The sequence below is a fragment of the Nematolebias whitei genome, chromosome 9, assembly GCF_014905685.2.
Source record: "Nematolebias whitei isolate Nwh7 chromosome 9, NemWhi1, whole genome shotgun sequence".
NCBI lineage: Eukaryota > Metazoa > Chordata > Actinopteri > Cyprinodontiformes > Rivulidae > Nematolebias > Nematolebias whitei.
The window spans coordinates 12,202,512-12,213,574 of record NC_056506.1 but is presented as its reverse complement, the minus strand read 5'-3'; the positions used below and the strand labels follow the sequence as shown (position 1 = coordinate 12,213,574).

At 46.0% G+C, this 11,063-nt stretch overlaps 1 protein-coding gene across 1 annotated transcript in view; it reads right to left on the bottom strand.

Moving 5' to 3' along the window:
• Window positions 1–166: 166 nt before the first annotated feature.
• The window catches only part of si:ch73-71c20.5 (DUF4748 domain-containing protein), a 12,014-nt gene continuing 1,117 nt past the window's right edge, over window positions 167–11,063 (bottom strand). The window contains exon 3 of the mRNA XM_037681464.1: window positions 167–529. Coding sequence (XP_037537392.1) covers window positions 361–529 — 169 coding nt within the window. The 3' untranslated portion in view covers window positions 167–360. The remainder of the gene's footprint in view (window positions 530–11,063) is intronic.

The following is an 11,063-nucleotide window of genomic DNA, read 5'->3' as shown; positions in this document are numbered from 1 at the left end:
TTTTTATACATAAAAATGTTGTGTTTTTTTAAAAAAATATTTACACATTAGACGCCCCCTCCCCCCCCCCCCCCCCCCCCCCCCAAATCTGGTTCTCTACACGTCATTAAGTTTAAATGGAGCCATAGTTGCATAAAAACATTTGTTCAAGTCAAACTTACTGTTTGTAAAGATTAGTGGTGTGGGTGAAAGGTGTACATATCAATCCTTAAACAAAGCAGATTGCTTTTTGATTTAAAATAAATTCTTTGCTGAAACGTCTTGTGGTTTGTGTGCAGTTACACCAGAGGTGATTTTTATTAAACCATGTCTTTCTTAAGCAGTCCAGGTGTCCCTGAGAACGTGATGTGGAGCACGTCTTCAGTCCGGTTTGACACTCTGTACACGTTGGCGGTAGCGGCTCCCGTCGTAATCGCCTTCGTTTGATTGTCTCATCCTCTGTCGAATCTTCAGCTGCTTCAGGCGGTTTTTGTCCACCTGCCTCTTGACCAGAAAGAAGCTCATTATTCCCGCAGGTAGTCCAATCATCCTGAACAAAGACAGGAAGAAAATCCCAGATACTTAGATGTAACTGAAATTATTTCAGATCTGTCCCAAAGCACCATGTCAGTTCTGTGATAGGCAGAGTTATCTGGTGGGAGATTTGCTGCCTTTTCTTGTGCAAGCAAGAGACAAAAACATTTCTGAATCAACAAAAGCTGATAATTTCCTGAGCCACTTCATTCATTTTTAAACCTCAGATTTTCTGCTGCTTGGGTTTCTCAGCCCTGCACACTCACTTTGTTATGAAGCCTGTTAATCTGATAATCCAGGTTGTCTACCTTTAAATAAGCAGAAGACAGATGACCAATCAGAAATCAAGAGAGGCACATTTCTAACAAAACTACAGTAAGATATCAAAATAACGGGCTGGAAACACTGCTGCAGCCAAAACAGGCAGGAAATTGTTTGAAAATGACTCGAGCACATGAAGCTGGTCAGTGTTGCATCACAGCACAAACATCTGCTCCTTTAGAAATGCTTCATTAACACGCAGCAGGTTAGTTTTACTCTTATCCTTTCATATAACTGTTGCAAATGTTTGTAGTTTACAGCAAATAAAAAGCAGGAAATGTCCAGACAGTTTTAAGATCAGATGATTACAATCTTAAAACGCCTCCTTTAGTTTTCTACGGCCTCGTCTAATAGACCAGCAAGAAATCGTTCCAACACATTTAGGTGTTCAAAGTTTAAACAGCCTTTTATTATTCATTAGTTTATTTATTTATTAGACTCCCGTGGGAGAACTTTGCTTTTGATAAAAAGGTCTGTTGCACTAAACACATTCATATGAAAGTCACGTAAACTACATTAAAACAGACGACCCTTCCTAGCATACATGCACTGTTTCCTACATAAAGTCCATCCTGTTGATGAGTTTCAGAGATAAATGAGTTCCTGTATTTACATGAAGGAGGCCTGCACCTTTCGGAGTTCAGCAAAACATTCAGAGTGCAGCACATGAGGCGTCTGAGCAGACGACCCTCAGACAGACAGGCCATTTGCTCAAACAGGTCCTTAGAGGTGCAGCTGTATCCATGATTTGACCCGTTGTCTTCAGCAGATTTAATGTCGGAGCCTTGGAACCTTTGATTTTATGGTCCGATCACTAAACCATCTTAACACTGACTGGGTGCACTGTAAACAAAAACTAAATATTTTTGCAGACTCCAAACACTCAGAAAATGCAGACGCTGGTGTTTCGGGCACAAGCACTTCCCACTTGTGTGTGCCAGGACAAGTCATTGGATATCCAATTCCTGGATAAAATAACACTTCCTAAACTATCAGATAGTCAAACAATGGAGCTGGATTCACCACTGACACCAGTGGAACTCCAGGAAGCCCTCAAAAGCATGTCCAATAAAAAGGCTCCAGGTCCAGATGGATTCCCAGCAGAATTCTATAAAGAATTCTGGAATATCCTGGCACCACTATTTCACAAAATGCTACAAGAAACTGAGAAAAGTAACAGTCTTCCAAAAAATATAAATTCTGCTAACATTAGTCTCCTGTTAAAACCAGGCAAAGATCCTGTATTACCTACCAGTTATCGTCCAATATCTCTTATCAACGTTGATCTTAAAATAATTTGTAAAGCCCTCTCAAAAAGATTAGAAAAGGTAACTCCTCTAATAATACATCCAGACCAAACTGGTTTTATAAAAGGGAGACATTCATCCACAAATTCACGCAGATTATTTAATTTAATAGATTATTCTTACAGTAAAAATATTGAAACTGCAATATTCTCTCTAGATGCAGAAAAAGCCTTCGATAGAGTTAACTGGAAATTTTTATTTGCAGCCTTACATAAATTTGGTTTTGGAAATTATTTCATAAACTGGTTAAAAATATTATACACTTCCCCATCAGCAAGCATTAGGACAAACAATCAAATATCTGCTAGTTTTGCTCTGCAAAGGGGAACCAGGCAGGGATGTCCACTCTCCCCCTCACTGTTTGCTATTTTCATCGAACCGCTAGCCGCAGCAATCAGGCAAACTACAGATATTAAAGGCATAAAATGCAAGAACAGAGAGCACAAAATCAGTCTATATGCTGATGATGTGCTGCTCTTCCTCCGGCATTCACAAACCTCCATCTCTCAGGTTATTGGACTGATAAACTCCTTCTCAAAAGTGTCAGATTACTCTATAAACTGGCTAAAATCCACAGTTCTACCAATTAATTGCTCTTTCAACAATTCACTTACTACACAACTGCAATCGGGGAATATTACATATTTGGGTATCAAAGTTTCGCCTAAATTAGCAGATTTAACAAAACTAAACCACACCCCACTTTTAAAGAAAATTGAGGATGATCTGGCTAGATGGAAATCTTTACCCATATCTCTCATGGGAAGGATCGCATCAATAAAAATGATGGTTTTGCCTAGAATAAATTATTTATTCTCAATGATCCCAAATAAATCATCTGACTGGTTTAGATCCCTGGACTCCTCTATTTCTAAATTTCTGTGAAAAGATAAACGCCCTCGTATTAGATTAAAAACACTACAGAAATCCAAAGATAAAGGAGGACTAGAACTACCCAACTTTTATTATTATTTTCTAGCCAACAGGCTAGAATACATCTCAAAATGGATAAAACACACACCCCTTGATGAACCCTGGCTAGACGTAGAACAGACACTTTGCAATAATATAATGATCTCGGACCTTCCATTCATTAGCTCAAACATAAAACGACAGGAATGCTTTAAAAGCATCAATATCAGCTCCTCTCTGACAGCTTGGTGGGAGTTTCTTAAAATGACAGAGTCTTCACTAATCCCATGTAAACGTACACCCATCTGGAACAACCCTGACATCCTACAACAGAATAAGATGATAAACTTCCCAGGTTGGAGGTGTAAAGGAATTGAATATTTGGAACATATATATGAAGACGTGGACTACATCCCATTTAACAGATTAATTACACAATATAGGATTGATAAGAATAAATTTTTAGAATATCAACAAATTAAATCTATAACCAAAAATAAATTTAACCTTAATAACACTAGGATTGAAATGTCAACAAGTGTATTAGAATTCCTTAATCTTAACCCTCCCAAATTACTATCTAAGGTTTATCAGAAACTCAGTAAAATAGGTGAATCTATATCTCTTCCCATTGTAAAATGGGAGACAGACTTGTCAGTTAATTTTGACCAAAACTTTTGGTCGCAGATCTGTCTGAGAACTTTTAAGATGACTAAAAACTCGAATTTACAACTAATACAATACAAAATCCTTCATAGAGTACACTATACAGGTCAACGGATGTTCAAGATGGGTTTCGCATCATCTAATATTTGCTCACAGTGTACAGACAATATTCCGGACAATTACATCCACGCATTTTGGTTCTGTCCACCTGTTCAGAGGTTTTGGTGCCGGATATGTGAAGACTTATCAAAGTGTCTGAGATGTAATATTCCACTCTCTCCGTCAGTTTGCTTATTGGGCCACTTAGATGATGTCCACTTGGAGACAAAATCAATTCATATTATTCTCACTGCCCTATGTATAGCAAAAAAAACTATACTCATGAATTGGAAAAATAAAAACACAAAGTATTAAACAGTATAAAGACCTTCTGTTAGATTACATCAGTCTTGAGACAGCCTGTACCCCCACATCGGACTATTCTCTCTGGACTTCTTTAATCAGCTCCAACACGTAGTGGAGGTGGGTGGTCCCCTTTGATTCTGTCCCGTGGGGCATGGTGGTCGTGTGGGTGGGGTGTCGGGGCTGGGGACGTTGGGGGGGGGGGGGGGGGGGGGTCATGGGCCTGGAGCGGTGGCGCCCGACTGGGGAGGTGGCTCTGGTGGTTCTGGGTGATGGCCTGTGCTGGCTGCATGCGGGCTTCTGGGCGGTCTGTACCGGCGGACATGGGTTACTGGCCTGGTGACCTGGCTGTCCCTGGGTGGGTCTGGGGTGGACGCGGGCGCGGGTTCTGGGGTGGTATTGCTCCTGGGCAGGGTTCCCGGCTTGGTCCGGGGATCTCAGGCCTTGACAGGTATGTTGCCGGGGTCTTGGGCCGGCGGGTGCACCGGCGCCCAGCCCTGGCCTTGGGGCCTTCGGTGCGTTGGTGGGCTTTGGGGCCTGTGCCGTGGGGGGGTGGGACTGAGGAGTGGGGGGGGGGTCTGAGGGAAGGGACCGGCGGGCTCAGCCTGGGCATCCTCTTGCCTGGCGGTGGCCGCGACGTGGTGCTTGGCTGGGGGGCTGGGCTGTGGGGGGCTGTGACTGGGGTGGGGTATATTGGGGGCTCTCGTGTGGGGGGCTCTGTGCTGTGGGACCGGGGGAGTCTGGGCTCGCTGGGTGTGTGCCCTCACTTGCATGGGACACTCTCGCTGTGGGTGTTGTTATGGGTGGACTGGTCTTTTGCTTTTTTGGGGTGGGGAGGGCGCTCTTGGTTGCTGTGGTGCTCTATTTCTGACTGTTTGGGCACTCCTGGCTGATTGTCCCAGTTGGGGTTTGGTGGCCTCTCTGGTTGGGGGGCTGGGTGTTGGGCTGGGAATCGGGTTGGGGCGTCTGGACGGTTTCGGGATGGGTCTGGGTTGCTGGCCCTGGTTCTGGTTGGTCCTCGGGGACTATGTGCCGGTCCGTGGCCTTGATCCCTGGTGGTGCGGCTGCCACCTCCTCCTAGGTATCTCTGTTAGAGCCTCTGTCCCCTGGTGGATCTCGGAGAGTGGGGGGTGCCTATTGGGGTCAGTGGGGGAGCTGGTCCCCTGGGGGGGCATTGCCACCTCAGTTCACCTCCCCATCCCGACGTCCTCCTCCGCCCACTCCACCACACCACCACTCAAACAGGGTTTTGGGGTTCAGGTGCACTACTGAGCTACGGGAAGAATCATCCATCTCCGTGGCTGGTGGGGTCCTGGGCCCTAATTTTAATATACAACTTAGACACTCACTTATAACACTCTCACGACACATGCATATATAGGATCTGGAGTGGGCACATGATCGCACTTAGGTGGTGGGATGTACTACCATTTCCACCTCCCCGGACCTGTGCCCACTCTCATATGCAGCATGTAGACATTTAGGGTTCTGGGCGGAGATGAGGGGTGAACGGTCGCCGCCTGCTCTCTGGGCAAGAGGTGGGTCTGTGCCGGTCGCCACCTCATCCCCCCATTTTAAACGCACTGTATAACAACATGCATCAACACCATATTCGAGTGAGAGGAGGCAGTGGGTCTGTTCATAATTTATTTATGCATATATAGATTTATTTATTTATTTATTTATTTTTTTTCCCCTTTCACAAACACCTCCTTTCTCCGTGTGACACTAGGGGTCGGGGATGGAGGGGGGGGGAGGTGGGCGCATTGTTGGGGTCTGGGCTGTGGGTGGGCATTGGGCCTTGGGGGCGGTCAGTGATGGGGCCGGTGCTTCGGTTCCTCCTGGGCTGTTCCGATTCTTTTAATCTAGGTTCCTGGTTGCGATGGCCGGCACTTTGACCGGGGTGGCTGCCGGCTTTCGGCGGGGGGTCGGCTATGGTAGTGTACGTGTGGTCATTGGTGGTGTAGGGCGGCGGTTGGGGGCGTGGCTTCGCCTCATCGGGGCACTGGATGGTCTTCCTGTGTGGCATTTGCGGTGGGGGTGCTGTGTGTGTGGGGGGGTGCATGGGTGGCGTGCTGGGGCGTCTCCGGGCCTATGGTGCGGAGTTCTTGATGTGAGAGCTGGCCCTCCTTAGCTACGGCTCCCTGCTGCTCTGCCCCTTGGGCTGGGGCCGGCCTGTGGTCGCTGTCAGGTAGATGGTGCATGCGGTCAGCCCAACAGAGATTCTGTCGGGCTATCTGTGTGTGCCTGTTGGTTGCTCAGGTTGGGTTTTTGGTGGTCCCCCCTCTCTTGGATCAATTTGGGCCCCACGTTTGGTGTGGAGCCCACTCCCCCCGGTCGTGCCCCCCTTTGGCGGGGGACCCCCTTGCCGCCGGTGCATTGATGGCTCTCTGTGTCTGGGCTGGGTGGTGGGGTGCACGTCGGTCCGCCCTGGTTGCTGCCTGGCGGGACCTGGGTGCCCTGGCTCTGTCGGGGCTCTGCTGGGGGGTGGTATGGCCTCGGGGCTTGGGGCTCGGTGTCCATGGCCGGATCTACCTGGGGGGGGCATGGGTCGCCGGCTGGACCTGTGGGCTCGTCGCTGCAGCTTCCTGGAGGCTCTGCATTGTGGTGGCTGGGGTCACCCAGTTCTTTCCTCTGCTCCTCTCTGGGGGGTGCGGTTCTCCCTGTTGGGAGACTCTTGGGGCTCCGGGCCTGTGGGCCGCTGTGTGTCTGTGGCTCCGGTCCTCCCTATGTTGCCATTGTGTCCTGGAGGGGCGGGTCTGTGGGCCCCCGCGTCCACTATTGGGCATTCTTTTGGAGAAATCTGGTGGTGGCGGGCGTGCTTGCGCGGGTGTTTGGATTCAGGTGCTTTGACAGATGCACGCTAGGTTGGGTAGTGGTGGAAGCTAGATGATTCCTTGTGCGATGTCGAATGTTTCATGGTGATATTGTGGGTGGCATTGTGCTGTGCATGTTGTTTTGTCGTGGTGGTCTCTCGTCTTATCTATTTCTCTTTTATTATTTATTTATTCTTCTTTCTTTAAAAAAAATAAAAAATAAATAAAAAAATTGAGCGATGATGATAAGTTCATTGAAACACTTCACAATGTTTCTACACTTAAACTGAGCTCAAAAAAAAAAAAAAAAAAGACAAGTCATTGTCCAAATGCACTCCCAGATATTTGTATGACTTGACCTGCTTGATGTTTTGTTCATGTTTATCTACATGGTTGTAACCTGGGGTCCACCAGTATCTCCACTGTCAACAGTTGATAGTCATCAAACAATCAACCCCAGATCTATGGCTGCCTAAGTTGGAGGTGGTTTCTAGCAGCTATAACAGGGTCATCTGAAGATTTTACCACATACTGGTCCAGCTGGGAGCAGGCACAATCTTTGGTATATAATATGAATTAAAATGGTGAGCTGACACAGTTCTGAGGGACTTCAGAATTATCTAAGGCAGCATTTGAGTACAAAGAGATGAATTTTACTTTCTGTGGCCTGTCTGACAAGAAAACATTGTTCCACTCAATGACAAATGAGTTTCCCTCCAACAGAGTCCTTTTTTAAAGAAGGATGTGCTGAATACTATTTTTAAAAAGTTTATTTTGGCTGCTCCTGCTTCAGGACTCGCACGAAGACTTGGTGATTGTTTTTACGCTGGATGTCCTTCCTGACTCAATCACAGATCACCGAGCTGCAACAACCCTCTGCGTGGAGCGGGGGGGCTGCCATGCCAGCTAGGGCGTGGGGGGGGGACTTGCTCACGGGTCTTTAACTCTTAACTTGGCGACCTTCTAATAATAATAAATGTGTTATGTGTTGTCATCATTGTATGTTCCCAGACAAAATGGTGAAATTGGCTCTCTGCATTTAACCCATCGCACCTGGGACACACTCAGGTGGAGCGGTGGGCGGCTGTTGGGGGCACGGGGGGGGGCAGTTGGCGATGGGGTGTGCTACTCAGAGATGCCACGAGATGTGCAATGACTGGGGAATGAACCTGGGACTTTCGGGTCCCAAGTCGGCTGCTCTGCCTCGACCCCATCTCGGCCCCCTTTGATCACAGGCTCACCTTCTCCAACCTCTGCACCACCACAGATACAAGTGAAGAGTTTGTGTTAAATATTTCCGATGATCATTTCAATCAGAGAACGGACATTATGTGATACTATTATAATCTGCTGTACTGTCACAGAGACATGATTTATGGTAGTGCCAAACAATTCTGCCAAGATATCACTCAGGAGAAGCTTCTCATTTTAAATCAGAACTTCCGACTTCTCTGTAATAATCTCTAATAATTTCAGACTTAATGAATTGTTGCCAAAGCACAGAAGAGGAGTGTGGTCCATCAGCACCGTTTACTGAAGGTATCGTTAAAACATCAAGAAAGGACTGTTCCAGTAGAACAAATGGTTTTAGATTCATTATTACAAACTACCTGGCCGGTGTGCTTTTTAAAGACTTCTCACCCAATACTGTAAGTGATCTTGTAGTTTTCTGAGCGTACTTTGGTACCCCCTAGTCAGGGGTTGCACTGTAGAAACAAACCCACCTAGCTGTTAGATCGGCCACATGCGGCCACATTTCTTCCATTTATCTGTTCAGTTAGCAAAGTTTCTTTTTGCAAATTACGGCAGAAAAGTTTGGGGAGAAGACACCTGATGAGGTGAAATGTTGGCGTGTCAAAGCACTGATGGACTTTTTACGAGCAAGGGGTCAGAAACGCAGCCTCTGATGTGTGTCCCATTAGTGTATGAATGTGATCTAACGCTCTGATTAGTCTCCAATTTACCATTTACTAACTACGAATAACAATAATACAAACCGGACTCCAAAAAAGTTGGGACACTAAACAAATTGTGAATAAAAATGGAATGCAATGATGTGGAGGTGCCAACATCTAAAATTTTATTCAGAATAGAACACAAATCACAGATCAAAAGTTTAAACTGAGAGAATGTATCATTTTAAGGGAAACATCTGTTTCCAAATTTCATGGCATCAACAAATCCCAAAAAAGTTGGGACAAGTCCATTTTTACCACTGTGTGGCATCCCCTCTTCTTCTTACAACACTTAACAGACGTCTGGGGACAGAGGAGACCAGTTTCTCAAGTTTAGAAATAGGAACGCTCTCCCATTCATGTCTAATACAGGCCTCTAACTGTTCAATGGTCTTGAGCCTTCTTTGTCGCACCTTCCTCTTTATGATGCGCCAAATGTTCTCTATAGGTGAAAGATCTAGACTGCAGGCTGGCCATTTCAGTACCCGGATCCTTCTCCTACGTAGCCATGATGTTGTGATTGCTGCAGAATGTGGTCTGGCATTATCGTGTTGAAAAATGCAGGGTCTTCCCTGAAAGAGATGACGTCTAGATGGGAGCATATGTTGTTCTAGAACCTGAACATAGTTCTTTGCATTAATTGTTCCTTTCCAGACATGCAAGCTGCCCATGCCACAAGCGCTCATGCAACCCCATACCATCAGTGATGCAGGCTTCTGAACGGAGCGTTGATAACAACTTGAGCTATCCTTGTCCTCTCTGGTCCAGATGACATGGCGTCCCGGTGTTCCATACAGAACTTCAAATCGTGACTCATCTGACCACATAACAGTCTTCCATTTTGCCACACTCCATTTTAAATGACCCCTGGCCCAGTGCAAACGTCTGAGCTTGTAGAGCTTGCTTAGAAATGGCTTCCTCTTTGCACTGTAGAGTTTCAGCTGGCAACGGCGGATGGCACGGTGGATTGTGTTCACTGACAATGCTTTCTGGAAGTATTCCTGAGCCCATTCTGTTATTTCCTTGACAGTGGCATTCCTGTTTGAGGTGCAGTGATGTTTAAGGGCCCGGAGATCACGAGCAACCAGTAGAGTTTTACGGCCTTGACCCTTACGCACAGTGATTGTTCCAGATTCTCTGAATCGTTTGATGATGTTATGCACGGTTGATGATGATAACTTAAAAGTCTTTACTATTTTACGCTGGGTAACACCATTCTGGTATTGCTACACTATCTTTCTGCGCAACAATGGTGGGATTGGTGATCCTCTTACCATCTTGGCTTCTGAGAGACACTGACACTCTGAGAAGCTCTTTTTATACCCAATCATGTTGTCAATTGACCTAATTAGTGTTAATTGGTCTTCCAACGCGCAGCACTGTGGCGCAACTGGTAGAGCTGCTGCCTCTCAGCGAGCAGGTCCTTGGTTCAAACCATGGTCCAGGGGCCTTTCTGGGTGGAGTTCGCATGTTCTCTCCATGCATGCGTGGGTTTCCTCCAGGTGCTCCGGTTTCCTCCCACAGACCAAAAACATGCATGTTAGGCTGATTGGTAACTCTAAATTGTCCCTAGGTGTGAGTGAGAATGTGAATGGTTGTTTGTCTCGTTTGTCTCTATGTGGCCCTGTGATGGACTTGCGACCCGTCCAGGGTGTACCCCGCCCCTCGCACAGTGATTGCTGGACATGGGCACCAGCGACCCCCGTGACCCAAAAATGGAATAAACGGGTAAAGATAATGGATGGATGGATGGATGGATGGATGGATGGATGGATGGTCTTCCAGCTGTTTGTTATATGCTCAAATTCCTTTTTCCAACCACTTATTGCTACTTGTCCCAACTTTCTTGGGATTTGTTGACACTGTGAAATTTTGAATCAACATATTTCTCCTTTAAAATGTTACATTTACTCAGATTAAACTTTTGATCTGTCATCTATGTTATATTAATAATAACATATTGACATTTGCCATCTCCACATCATTGCATTGTTTTTATTCACAATTTGTTTAGTGTCCCAACTTTTATGGAATCCGGTTTGTAGTTTATTCACTCAGTGATACATGTAATTTATTCACTGAGTGATACATGTAGTTTGTTCACTGAGTGATACATGTAGTTTATTCACTGAGTGATACATGTAGTTTGTTCACTGAATGATACATGTAGT